Source organism: Lactuca saligna, chromosome 6, assembly GCF_052625555.1.
Source record: "Lactuca saligna cultivar CGN05327 chromosome 6, ASM5262555v1, whole genome shotgun sequence".
Lineage (NCBI taxonomy): Eukaryota > Viridiplantae > Streptophyta > Magnoliopsida > Asterales > Asteraceae > Lactuca > Lactuca saligna.
The window spans coordinates 9876843-9891157 of record NC_136422.1 but is presented as its reverse complement, the minus strand read 5'-3'; the positions used below and the strand labels follow the sequence as shown (position 1 = coordinate 9891157).

At 36.1% G+C, this 14315-nt stretch overlaps 1 protein-coding gene across 1 annotated transcript; it reads right to left on the bottom strand.

Moving 5' to 3' along the window:
* Positions 1-10885: 10885 nt before the first annotated feature.
* LOC145001565 (AT-hook motif nuclear-localized protein 2-like) lies at positions 10886-13969 on the bottom strand. The gene is made up of 5 exons (XM_078960934.1): positions 13025-13969; positions 12297-12364; positions 12031-12162; positions 11578-11739; positions 10886-11482 (listed from the first exon to the last, which is right to left on the bottom strand). Exons 1-5 carry the CDS (start codon positions 13440-13442, stop codon positions 11171-11173), a joined length of 1092 nt encoding a protein of 363 aa, XP_078817060.1. The 5' UTR covers positions 13443-13969; the 3' UTR covers positions 10886-11170.
* Between the last annotated feature and the right edge of the window lie 346 nt (positions 13970-14315).

Here is a 14315-nt window from a genome sequence, read left to right as displayed (position 1 = left end):
GATCCTTTGAGATTCATTGAACATTTCAATGGAATGTTTAAATCTCGATATGCCCCTCTTCTTTGTGACTGGGATGCCGAGGATCACAAAGCGGGTGTGAATAACCATGCAAAGTTACATGGTGCCCTCACATGTTACAGTTACCTATTCGATGTGCCGGTAAACCACACACGCTCCACCGAACTATGACAAACATTGAGTCACCCTTTGCTACCTTTGCTTAGAACCATTTAGTGTGCCGGTAAACCACACACGCTCCACTAACGTCTTCGCAAGGGCACAAAGTGTAATTTCATGGAATTGCATCAATTCACTTTTGCCTAAGTAACTAAGATTGGGAATTTGCAAAACATTTAGTTACTTTGTATTTCATTATACTTATAATGAAAGGTTTCGTCCTATCCTACCCGTTCGGCTAACGAACCTCCACTAGTCAAGGGTGCGGTGGGTAAGAGTGGACACCCATTTAATCGTCATATTATAGGCAATTTCCTTAAACACCCCTTATAGACCAGCTTCGTGAATGAGGCCTACTAACGGTAAGACTGACTTTTACTCATACATATATATATAATGTTAGACTTTTAATGTTATATATAGTTGTTAGGCGTGTCAAACCCAACAAATAAAGGGGTAAAATAACTCCTTAAACACTACTACTTTGTACTAGAAATGTAATACAAGGTAAGCAGGGTCGATCCACAGAGACACGGAACAATTGTTTATACCTTTTTGCGGAAGGTACAATAATGGTCACATAAATGGGGGGTTGGTGTGCAATGATTTAAACAAGAGGATAAGCAAGAAGTAAATGATCAATTAAATGAAACAAATTCAGGATTTGTGAGAACTCCAACTCTATGCAAGACAAATTAGCAATGTGATTCCATGGATGACAAGATATTTGTTTAATTTTATCTAAGTTGGTACTTGAAAGTGTTAACAAGCTCTAACACTTCCCATTCACCACAATAATTAACCAAAACAAGCTCTTTGATTAATCCTAACCTTACCAATCTAATCTAAACAAGCTCTTAGAATTAGGTTGAAAGATTGCATTAAACCTTATGTGAATGTTCCAAACAATACTCAATACTCCTCATAAGCTCGGAAGCATAAGAATGTGTGAATAGATTTACACTAATTTCATTCAATAGAAATCAGATTAGTGCTTGTTACCTAGTCCAATTTACAAAACAATTACGGATTTTGCAATTAGATAACTTGAATGATCTAACCCTAATTCAAATGGCCAATAAGAATCACAATTAGAATCAAACATTCGATTGAGACAAAATCAAATTCACTAGATAGAAAATTGAAAGCAAACATCAAGTCATATGATTGAAATCACATCCAAATGTCAAGACATAAAGTTGGAGAATTTAGGGTTCTAGCCACTCATGGCTAGAACAAGATCACAAATCTAGAAAATGAAATTAAAGTTCTTACAAAATGAAATCAAATGTTCCCAAGTGTTAATCAACTTCAAAATCCTCAAGAAATTCGCCTTCTCTACTCCAAAAGTCGACCCCCTCAGTAAAAAATCGGTTCCCCCCTTTAAAAATGGTGAAAAACTGCTTTAAAACCCACGTTTACGTTTACACGGCCCGCGTAAATTAACACTGTCATTTACACGGCCCGCGTAAACGCAAAAATATACTGCGCAGAAATCTACGTTTACACGGCCCGCGTAAACGCAAGGCTTCCATTTACACGGCCGTGTAAATCTCTGTAAAGCCAAAATGTTCTTTTCTTTGATATCTTGCTCCTCGGTGCTCCGCAAGTCCCGAAATTTTGTCCGCAACTTTTATTTACCTCCTCCAACAAGATCCTACCTCCAAAAGTCCCTGAAATATCACAAAAGTATTTGAATGAAATTGTCTCATGAAAAATCCCGAAAAACATGCAAAATGCATGAGTTTAAGCCTATATGCAATGTACTTTTATGAATTAAAACTACAAAATCGGTACATGAAATGCACCTAACAATAGTATATGGTGCATTTTACATTTTTAAAATATTAGGTGATCAAATTTAACAATTATACTTTTAATTCAATTAAATTGTAAACCTAAACTTTTATGGATTTATTAAATCTCTTTTAATTATACACCTTAATCAATTAATAAAACCATAAGGGAGTGATTTGAACTTTTCAAAACATTACTAGGGTTTTAGAATTTAACATTCCTAATCAACTTTTAAATTCCAAAACTTGAGGGCAAGTTTTGAAACCCTTTCAAAACATTAGGGTTTTAATTATTTAAATTTCAAAACTTCAAAACTTTTGGGTTCAAATTTAAACTATAAAACCTAAAGGGGAAAATATGAAACTTTTCATAACAACAAGGATCAAATAACAAATAATTTTAAATTAACATTTAATCACATAATTATCCATATTTGATTTATTTAATGATTTCTTGCAAAACAATTTATCAATTTACTCAAAATAATTAATCAATTATCACATAAGGAAACAATTATCTTATTAATTGATAAATATCTTCAATTAGATCAAAGTTATAGTCAAATATATCATATAATCGGATTAATATTGATCTAACATGATAAGGTAACTATCCATAAGCAAAAACAGCAAGAAAACCCGAGATAAGCACTATCTGATGAGTTGACTCGTCGAGTCAAGCCTGGACTCGGCGAGTTCAGGTATGGACTCGGCGAGTCCAGACTCTAGAACACCAAAAAATCGAATTTTTTAGATATACAATGCATCAACACAATTGAAACCATCCTAGGCTCTGATACCACTGATGGGTTTTGGTCATAAGACATCCTATGTGCTCATACAAACCCTAATGCTTGGATCTAGGTTTCTCTATTGTACATGCTTTGAATCCAAGACTATAAACCCTAATTCTAGCATATGGAAATCGATATTAACATATAATTAGGTTTAAGATGTTACCTTGATTGTTATGTAGCAATAACAATACCAATTCCTCCTTGAATTGACTTTGGAATGCTTAGAGTCACAAGTGTCACTCCTCTAATGGCTTACAAAAACCAAGAGCAAATGGATGAAGAGGAGAGAGGTTGGAGGCTGCAAAAAACGTGTAGAAACCCTAACAAGAAGTTTAGCCACGTTTTTGAGCCTTAAGGGGTCTTTATATAGTTGGGCTATTAGGGTTATCTAGCAAGGAAACCCTAATTTGGATGCTTAAGCCTTAAGCAACCCATAGACTCCTTTTAATCAAGCCCTTGGACGATTTCCTTATGGGCTTCCCCATAGAATTCGTCCAACCCTTGATACAAGGCAATCCATGGCCCAAATTATAATTATCTTATAATTACAATTCCAGTCCCTTAAGTTTAGTTAATCTCTTTTAGTCACAAAACTAATTACCAATTAATTATTGGCTAATATTAATTAAACAATATGATTTCTCCTTTAATATATTATTCCCATAATATATTAATAAATCATATTTAATCCTTTCTCTCCATAATTCATCCTATCAAGTTGCTTTGGTGAAGGCAACCCAAAAGGACCATGCACCATCGGGTCAAGTACATACCAAAATAGTTATGGACTTAGACACTAATCCAACATGTTCGGGAAGAGAATTGGAAGAAAAAGAGTATCAGGGGTGAGATTGTCAGATTTTTTTTGGATAGTCATGGGTTGTTGACCTTATGTGGTCGGGTCTGGGTTCTGATGTCTGGTGGGTTCAGGCAGATTGTAGTGGAGGAGACTTATAAGTCTTGTTTTTTCTATTCATCCGGGGGCCACAAGATGTACCAGGATTTGAGATTGAGTTATTGGTGCCCGTGTATGAAGAGAGATATAGCCTGGTACGTGGAGAGATGCATGGCCTGTAGGATGGTCAAGGCTGAGCATCAGAGGCTGCATGGAAAGTTGCAGCCTCTTGAGGTTCCCCTGTGGAAATGAGAGTAGATTTTGATAGACTTCATCACCAAGTTGCACAAGATGGCAAAGGGTTTTGATGCTATTTGGATCATCATGGATCGATTGACCAAGAGTGCCCACTTTAGGGTGATTTAGGAGAGTTTTTTGACCGAGAAGATGGTCGGTGTGTACGTTCGCGAGATCGTTGCTCGCCATGGGGTTCCAGTTTCCATTATTTCAGACCGTAATGTTCGGCTCACCTCTTATTTTTGGCAAAATTTACATGATGAGTTGGACACGAGGTTGCACTTCAGCACTGCTTATCATCCGCGGACCGATGGCCAGAGTGAGCGGATGATATAGACCCTTGAGGATATGTTTCAGGCCTGTATTATCAATTTTGGAGGGAGTTGGGACTCCCACCTACCTCTTGCAGAGTTCTCCTACAACAAATGTTATCACTACAACATCGGTGCCCCACCTTTCGAGCTCTTGTATGGGCGGAGATGTCGTACCTCAGTTTGTTGGGGCGACGTTGGTCACAGGTTTATAGGGTAGACCGAAGTGGTCGGCATTGGTGTCTTAGACCTGTTCCTACTAGAGGAAAACTCACCTTGTATGACTGACTGCTGAAACTCTGGGTGAGGAATCTTTGTCTGCTACTCCGGCGACTCTCCGGTTATAAATTTCATAAGGACACTTAGTCAAAAATTGATAACTAATCCTAGGGTGAAATGACCATTTTACCCATGGTCGGAGTCAACATCCTGGTCAAAGTCAACCTTCCAGGTTGACCAAACACGTTGAGTCAGCCTTGTGACTCGCCGAGTACTAGAACTCAGAACCCTGGAAATCGTGACTCGACTCACCGAGTCATCTCTTGACTCGACCAGTTCCTAAGCTACTGCCATCGCGGTTTGTCGAACTAACTCATCGAGTCTTCTTCAGACTCGTCGAGTCTTGGCATAATCAGATGAGGGACAACTATCCTTCTACTCGTCGGGTTCCTTAATCAACTCACCGAGTCCTATGAACGTCATCGGGGTTTCCTCATCAGACTCGTCGAGTTCCCCTATGAACTTGTCGAGTCCCTTGCAGATCTAACCTAGTTAGCTGGTTTCATACTTCTACAACTCCAAATTACATATCTAGGTTGTTTCCAAGGTCCATTTTTATAAAGTTGGAGAATTGATGGCTTTGCATACCTCAAATGAACCTAAACTCAATTTATAGCAATCTACTTTCATGAACATGGTCATGGCTTGGATGAAAATGGGTTCAAGACCCTTTTTATGGCTCTAAAGGCTTTAAACTACATAGAAGGGGAATTGTTTTTCAAACAACCCAAGAGAACAACTTAACATCATCAAAGGGGTCAACATACCAGGAAATCTAAGCTATAGTTCATCAAGCTAAGAGCTTTTTACCTCAAAAAGCTGCCAAAGATGAGTGTGTTCATGGATCTTGTTCTCTTTCATAAAGCTTGTTAGCTCCAAGCTCTTGCAACTACCTTCAATGGCACAAAACACACTAAGAACTCAAGGGGGAGGCTCTCAAACGAACTAGGGTTTGTGGAGGACCAGGAGACTGATAATGGAGGCCTAAAGGGGGGGGTTAAGATGTTTAAATAGGGTGTAAAACACCGAAAATAGGGTTTCCCTCTGGCAGACATACTCGTCGAGTCCATGCTTGGTGTAACATCTCGGAATCGCAAGAGTAGAGTTGAAGGGCTAAAAGTGTAAGTTTCGGAGGGCGACTCGGCGAGTCCATGGATAGACTCGGCGAGTCCATGGATAGACTCGGCGAGTCAAGTGGCCTACTCGGCGAGTCCAAAGATGGACTCGGCGAGTAGGTGCTGTGTGGAGAAAACCCTAATTTTCGGGGTTGAGCCCTATATAAAGATCATTATGCCCCTCCACAGCCTCCTCTATTCCCCCCTTGAGTCCCAGAAACCCTAATTTCGTGGAGAGTCCCATTGTTGAGCAAATTAGAGCTTGGAGAGGTGTTGGTTGAAGAAATCTTAAAGGAGAAGTGGCTTGGATCAAAGGGCTTTGCTTGGATTCGAGTTTCATTACTGTTGAGGCATCCTTTGGAGGTAATACTTTCGTTCTTGGGCTGTGTTTTCCTAGTTTCTCATTTTGGGGTTGTGTGGGGAGCTTAGTTGTGTGGCATCTTGATGTTTGGAGGATGGATCTGAGGTTGCTACCTCAGATCTGGAGTGGAGAAGATCTTAAGAGCATTAAAGCCCCTGTTCTTGTGTTGTTAATGGAGCTATCATGTCCCAAACCTTGATTCTAAGGTGAATAAGGCCTAGATCTCTTTAGATTCACGTAAAGTTTGCCACTTTACGTGATGGATGGATTGTAGGAGGTTGGATCTATGTTTTGGATCAATTGCATGGCCTGAGATGCTTCTGTATGGATTCAGACCGGTGGTACTCGACGAGTCGCAAGGGTGGACTCGACGAGTTGCTTGAAGATGGCCTGGAACTCGGCGAGTTGGAAGAACAACTCGGCGAGTAGGTTGAAGATAGCCTTGGACTCGGCGAGTCTGTTCTTGGACTCGGCGAGTCTTGTCGAGGAGTCCCAATATTTCTGGTTGGGTCGATGACTCGGTGAGTTGGGTGCGAGTGGACTCAGAGTTGTTGGACTCGACGAGTCTTGGGGTGACTCGGCGAGTTGGGTCGCTGATTGAGGGAAGTTCTGAGCTTAAGGACTCGGCGAGTCATCGGGTTGACTCGGCGAGTAGGGTCAGTCAGGGGTTGACTTTGACTTGTCCAAGGTTGACCAGTTGTCTTCCAGGGGTATTTTGGTAAATAAGGGTATATATATATTGAGTTGAATGTTTTGATGTTCAGTGAAGGAGTTCGTGTCAGAGTTCGGAGCAGCGGGATCTTATCCTTTCAGCTGGCAGTTTCGAGGTGAGTTATCCTCACTATATCAACAGGGTCAAAGGCACCAAGGCCGGCCCTTTATTGGATTGAGATTCGGGTATGGTTGTTATGTTATTGTTTGATGTGTCTGCATCCTGGTAGCTAGGATGGTACATGCTAGGAGACCTTGTTAAGGTCAGTTTCCCGACATATAGAGTGATGCTATGCTAGAGACCGGTTAGGTCGGCAACCTGGTTAAGGTAATGATATGCTATGTGATCTGCTTGCTCGGTGTGTTGACTATGACTGTTATATGATTGTATGTTTTGTGCACATGGTTGTTTGGACTGGAGATGGGTTGAGGCGGGTCCTGCTTTGTGCTGTAGGCCAAGATACCCAGGGCGGACCGGTTATTCCGAAGACCCAGTGAGCGGTTCGGATAGGCTGTAGGCCCCACGAGGGCGGACCAGACGTGCCGAGGCTCGGAGACTGGACCAGGCCGACTGAAGACCCGATGCGGGCGGACCAGTCACACTGTAGACTCAGAGAGTGGACCAGGTGGGTTGAAGGCCCGATGCGGGCAGACCAACCCCACTGTAGACTAGAATGACATGACTAGACATGGAGGATGGATCCGATGGACTGAAGGCCCGATACGGCGGACCAGTCACACAGTAGTCCCGATATGCATAGTTGTTCTATGTTCTGTTATGTTATGTATGTTTTATATGTTATGTGCCGGAAGGCAATATGTTTTGGACCGGAAGGGCGTATACGTGGTTGGTATTTTGGGGGTATCTCACTAAGCTTTCGGGCTTACAGTTGTGGTTTAATGTTTTTCAGGTTCTTCAGGAGACCGTGGCAAGGCGAAGGCGCGATCGTACCGCTTCTCATGATTTCGTAGCAATGTAATTCTGGGAATACTCTAAATGATTGTATTGAAAACCTTTTTGTAAACAATTTAATGAAAATCGGGTTGTTTTGAAAAATTTAAATTGGTTGTATTTTTCGGATGTTACACTTGGACTCGCCGAGTAGACTCTTTAAACTCCGCATCCTTTAAGGCATCTACTCAACGAGTTAGGTCTACCAACTCGTCGAGTAGCTCAAAATAAATATTGAATAAATAAGGAATTACGTACCAGGGACGGGGCGTTACAGAACATTTCCACAAAGTGCGTTACCTAGATGTATAAAAAAAGATAGTTACCCAGATGTGAACAAACCGAAAAGGTAAGAGTAAATTATACGAACGGTCCCTATCGTTTGGGTAATTTGTGCGTTTGATCTCTGACTTATTTTTTAACTTGGATCATCCCAACTATTTATTTTTGCTGTGCGTTTGGTCCCTATCTTACCTCAAAAGACTATTGTGGTGTTTTTAATTTGTTTTTTACTTAGCTTTCTTATTTATCTATTTATTTTTTTACATATTTAAAAAACTTAATAGACCCCACATATATGTATCTCTTCACCCTACAACCCACTGTCTCTTCATTGCATTTTCCACTACCACAACCCAATAGAAGGGTTGTGGTGTTGGCTCGTAGGAGTTAAAGGACTGAAAAAGGAAGCGATTGTGAAGACGTCGATATCACTAAAGATGTAAAGGAAATAGAAGTTGAGGAATATCAGAGATGAGATGATGACTGGTGGGATCTATTTTAATTTTCTCAAATGTTATTTTAAGTTTAGGATGAGGAGATACAGATATGTGGGGTCTATTAATTTTTTTAAATATATAAAAACTAAATACATAAATAAAAAATTAATTAAAAAATAAACTAAAAAGAGCACAGTAGTCTTTTGATGTAAGACAGAAACCAAATGCAAAACAAAAATAAACAGTATGTATCATTTGAGTTAAGAATAAGTTAGAGACCAAACATACAAATTACCAAACCACAGGGACCATTCGTGTAATTTACTCTTACCTTTACGGTTTGTTCACATCTAGGTAACTATCTTTTTTATACACATCTAGATAATGAACTTTTTGGAAGTGTTCACATATAATCATTATGACCGGATGTAACCTACTACAGTCGACCATAAGTAGACATTTCCAAAAAGTTAGTTACCTAAATGTGAACAAATCGAAAAGTTAATTACATTTTCCTTTTCAAACCAATGACATTCGCAATAAAAACTTCTTTTAAGTATAAAAATATAACAAACTCATGAGTAGATTGTTAAGCATACACCAACTTGTAGATCTATATTTGTAGACTGATAAATTAACTTCATGGGTATTTCTCATGAGAATACAAATAAGGTAATTGAGAGAATAATTGCGTGGGTTTTACTCACGAAACTCACAAGTATTTTTATCAGGCAAAGTTAAAGTATCAATAACTCATAAGTGTATTCATGATTTTGGTGGCTATTTTGTGGTATTTTTTAAAGCTAGTTTAGTAAGTGATATTTGGGAGTTGAGGTGTAAATATAGTCATTTTATTAAATAATTAAATATAAAAGTCATTATTTTTATGGCATTTTATGACAATAAAGTTTTGAAATATTACACTTTTGTTTTTCTAATTATTTAAATATTTTAAAACTTGACACCTTAAATTTTGTTTTACAGAAAAAGTATAATCTTAAAAGTAGTCATTCGAAAATATTGTATAAGCTGGTCATTTATTAAAATTTGTTGTCACCAAAAATTATCATACGTAAAAGATTTAGACACAGAAATTGTCACGTTGATATTGTATCACTATAAAAATTGTCACACTTAAATATGATTTTATTACCTTACAAATGTAATTGTAAAGGATTACAAAAAAAAAAGTGCCAATGAAAACATGTAAAAATATAAGATGATAATTTCACTTAAGCACGTCAGTAAATTACTAGTCGTAAAGTAACGAATAACATAACGTTAAGTACTTTGTATGTCAACTTAACGAAACAAGTGTAAATGATATGATTGTGAAAGGATAACAAAAGTTACTAAAATAAAAAACATCTATTAGACAAATTAAACATATTGTGACTTACAGGAAAACAAAAGAGCAATTTATATTCAAGAAATTATATAATCATTTTCACGACCCTTAATAAAGTAATTAATCATTTTGCAATATAACTATAAACTATGATTTATTTTTTAAATTTCAAAATTTTCATTTTTGTATGACGATCTTAAATAGAGCAATTTCGTAACTGGTAATTGACTGAGATTAATAATCATTTTCTTAAAAATAAAAATAAAAAATTTTAAAAAATTCATAAGAAGTGGTCAACTTGATTTTATACATTTTGTGAATCAAATTTTGTAATATTTATGTAAATACAAAAATACCATTTCAAATATCAATTTCATATGCGATTGTGGGATCGTACCTCACCAAACTTTTCTTTGGTTCACATGGTCATCTTTCTTTATTACTACTTAATAATATAATAACTACTTTTAAATATTCTTTAATATTTTGTTAGGGTAAATTACATCTCTTTAATTTTTTTATATTATTAGCATTGATTTTGAGGCCATCAATTATTTTTAAGATTATTAAAACATATCTTAAACATCAATTATTATAGACATAATATAAAACAACTATCAACTTTTATATATATTTCTGACTTTTTCAATTACTTAATAATAATAATAATAATAATAATAATAATAATTATAAAAAATTAGTAACGATAATATAAAAAAATGACATTTAAATACAAATAATAATGATCGTTGGTCAAGATCTAAAAAACTAAAAAGTCGAATAAAAACTAAAAAAGTAACTGTTTAAACATTGATTGATTATTTAATGATAATATAAATACGAAAAAGTAATTGCCGTTTGTTTAAGCGTGCTCGTAACGTTTTGTACAAAAAATATTTTAATATTTTGTTTCAATCCATTATTGAAAATATTTGAAGTAAACTAAAAAAAAATATAATATAATTTGTTTACGTTCACTTGTGATGGTTAACCTATATTTCATTTTCATTACCAAACTAAATATACAATGGTATAAAATAACAAAATATACAATTGTATAGAAAAACAGATATCTCAATCCATTATACCCACTAATATATTTTAGACGATAAAATACCAAAAATTAATTTCTATTAATAACAACTAAAAAGTGTTTTAATTTTTTTCCTTAATAAAAAGGCTATAAATTGGGATTAAATATCTTATGAAATAACTCGGGATGAATTGGATATCCAAATCATCTACAGATAACACCTGATGATGATGATGATGATGATGATGATGATGATAACGACGAACATAAACTTCTACTTAAAAAACTAATCTACTATCGACCACTCAAACTTGAAACTAAAACAACCCGAAAAGAGCTTCGATCCAACGATCGTCTGTCTTTTTACATACAAACAAACAATTTTAAACTCATTCTAATTGCCAAATGAAGTCAATTTCCCCAAATTACCCCTCGTAAACTACTGAAGACTCACATTGATGTCTGTTGGCTTATTCCTAGACTCAGGGGCATTATAGGGAGACCAACTATCTCCACGAAACGAAGGTGATGACAGATTTTGTTTCGTGGTCGTCACAGAATACGACTCCTTGTTCTCCGACGCCTGAACCGGAACCGGAATCGGCCCGGACACCGGAACCGGAGATGACACCGGAATCGGAACCGGAACCGCAACGGTGGTGGGAATTGTGATTGTAATGTTTTCCGGTTTTTGTTTCTTGGTGGATTTTTGTTCGTCTTGGAAACCGGTCAAGAAACTTCCTACAACAATCTGGTTTATTACAAAAAAACCAAAAATAAGAAAATCAAAAAATAATGGAATTTGGTGGAGATATGAAGATGATTTGACCGGAGTTGAAGAAGTACCTGAACAGGACTGGCGGCCACCAGTAGCCCCGCCACACTGCCGCCAACCACCCGCCCATCTGGGCTTGATAAAGAAACACTCATCCCGCCAGATCTGTTTCTTATTCCACCGTTTTCAGATGGAATAAATGACCCCGATAATGAGAGTATCTCAAAACGACCCTAATCAAGATTTTCAAGAAAATAATTAGTAAAGATTATAATTCGTCTACTTTACTTTTTCATAATATCATTCTTCAAAATGGGTAACAAACTTTTTTTTCACTAGACATAAACGTTTTTAAAAAAAAAAAATACTATCGTTTTGTTGTTTACAAAATACATTCTTCTGATAGTACTTTTTTTAAACGATAATATTTTGTAAAAAAAAAAAAAAAAAAAAAAAATCGTTATACTTTTTCATTATATGATTTTTCATTCTGTATTTTTATAAAAGTCATGTCCAATTATTACCTCATATGTCAAAGTACCACCAGAGGAGTCAGGTTGTCGAAGGGTAACACTAGAAATGACACCATTTGCAGACAAAATGCATATCGCACGGGGTCCTTGTTGAGAAAATGATATGACCTTCATTGTCACATCCTAATTTAAACCCAAAAATAAATAAAAAGTTCCGATAATCAAGAATTATTCAATAACAATGTTGCATTTGCACATCTAATCACATTCATATATATAGTTTCACAAAACCCAAAAGGGTAAAATAGTCAATTTACCTCTCCAGTGTTAACATTGATGATATGAGGACTAAAGCTAGCACCAACCGCACTTGATACCGAATCACCTACGCAGAAAACAACAAACAATGTAAGGAAGACTTTATAATTGCTTCAAGAAAAGAAGAAAACCTCGATATCAATTATATCATTTTCAGAATAAAAACCTGGTTCAAAACTCAAAAGGGTTGACACTTGACAGACATAAAATGTGGAAGAAAACCCCAGTGTTTTAACAGATAGGAACTTTGAGCCAACAACCAAACCCCACACTATAATAAAAGCAAAGTCTTGATCTTTACAAGTGTAGCTAAATATAGAGAGTGACACTACAATACAAGTCGTTAGTTCTTGCAAACCTTAATCAAACCGAACCTAGGTTTTTCGAAAAAGATTTCATTAAACATGTTTTTTTCTTGTCATGTATACGTATGTTATGTATGTATGTATATATCCCAAAAGGTAAGCAACAAAAATTAGAATCGTCTGTTGAAGATTCACTCACCAACTTCCACACAAAAAGCAGAGGGCTTCTAGAACTATTCTATTAACATCAAGATCTATGTTGGAGGGGTTCTATTCATTTAGGTCCCACTTTCTAATCAAAACCCTTGAAAATCTTGAAATTATTTCATCAGATCAAATAATACCCACTTCACATTAACATAAAAACATAAAAGACTCCAACTTTAACAAGAAAAACAAAATCTTTATTTCCAGATGTTTACCTAAAGGTTGTTCCATTTCTTTGGGTCGTCGTTGTTCGTGTTTTGCAACGGAGTCGGGCCGGATTTTGCCTCTTTTTACGGTGGAGAAGTCGATCACTGGCGGCGGCGGAGGCGCGGCGGAGGAGATGGGTTTTGGAGATAACGCCTTTCTGACAGATCCATCTTCAGCATACTTCCTGGGTCTGCCTCTTTTTTTCTTTTCTGTTAATGGTGTTACGCCTGCCGGCGGTGGAGCCGCCGGATACGACGGAGAAGTGGCGGCCATGGCGGCCATTTGGGCTGTGATTGATTGAGGCTTCGGTGCGGTGGTAGGGAGCTTGTTGGGTGTTTCAGTTCTCGGAGAAATATGGTAATCAGAGGGTGCATCTGATCCAACCACTGTAACACCACTGTTATTCATTTCGCTTCCCTCAATCATCAAACAATATTTTTATAACCAAAAAAAAAAATAAAAAACAAGACTAAAAATCAAGAAACACAGAGGATTCAGGAAGAACACATTGATTTTCTATAATCTTTTATTTTCTAAAAAATAAAAACCTAAAATATTTAATGAGATTTTCCAGTTTTTAATAGTAGAACTGAAAACCCAAAACCCAGAAAATTTTAAACAAAAAGATTCGAAATTGAAAATCTTTTTAGAAGAAACAAAATTCTGGGAAACTCTTTTCGTTGAAGTGAGATCAAAGAACAGAAATACAGAGGCTTTTCATATGAAAAATTGTAGAAAATTAAATAGATGAGCCAGTAGTATGCATGAGGAAGATGATCAATAACTTTAATTTGAATAAAATAAAAGAAAAATAATTTTTGATTTTGAGGAATAATGGGGTAGAGTATGAGTATGAGAAGATAAAGATTGAATTTCTTTTCTGAGATGTATCGAAAATTGTGGGTGTTTTTAGATGTTAAAGCTATTTTGGGTTGCTTAGTTTTCTCAAGATTGTCTGAATTATAAATTAAAAATAAAAAATATATATTAAAAGAGGAAAAAAGAAATTATTTAATGTTGGGCTTTAATTATCAACTATTAAAGTGGAAAATATTATGTATTTTGGTTAATAAATGGGTTGAAGTCCGGTGAAAAGAAAAGTGAAATTAGGTTGCCAAGGCATGAAGACAACCATACCTCTTTAAAAAAAACAAATTATTTAATTATATTTGATTTTTTATAAACATAATTTAATATATCATAAAAGTATAAAAAATATAGTTATTCATATACAAACAAAGAAAGGTGAATGAAAACAATTGAAATTTAGAAAATAGCATATTATTCGTATTAAAGAAT

Excerpts from the sequence above, each read along its gene's own strand:
- LOC145001565 (XM_078960934.1), bottom strand. The coding sequence starts at position 13,442 with ATGATTGAGGGAAGCGAAATGAATAACAGTGGTGTTACAGTGGTTGGA. Across the intron at positions 12,365-13,024 it reads AGAAATGGAACAACCTTTAG|GTGATTCGGTATCAAGTGCG; the intron begins GTAAACATCTGG and ends TTTTCTGCGTAG. Across the intron at positions 12,163-12,296 it reads TCAATGTTAACACTGGAGAG|GATGTGACAATGAAGGTCAT; the intron begins GTAAATTGACTA and ends GGTTTAAATTAG.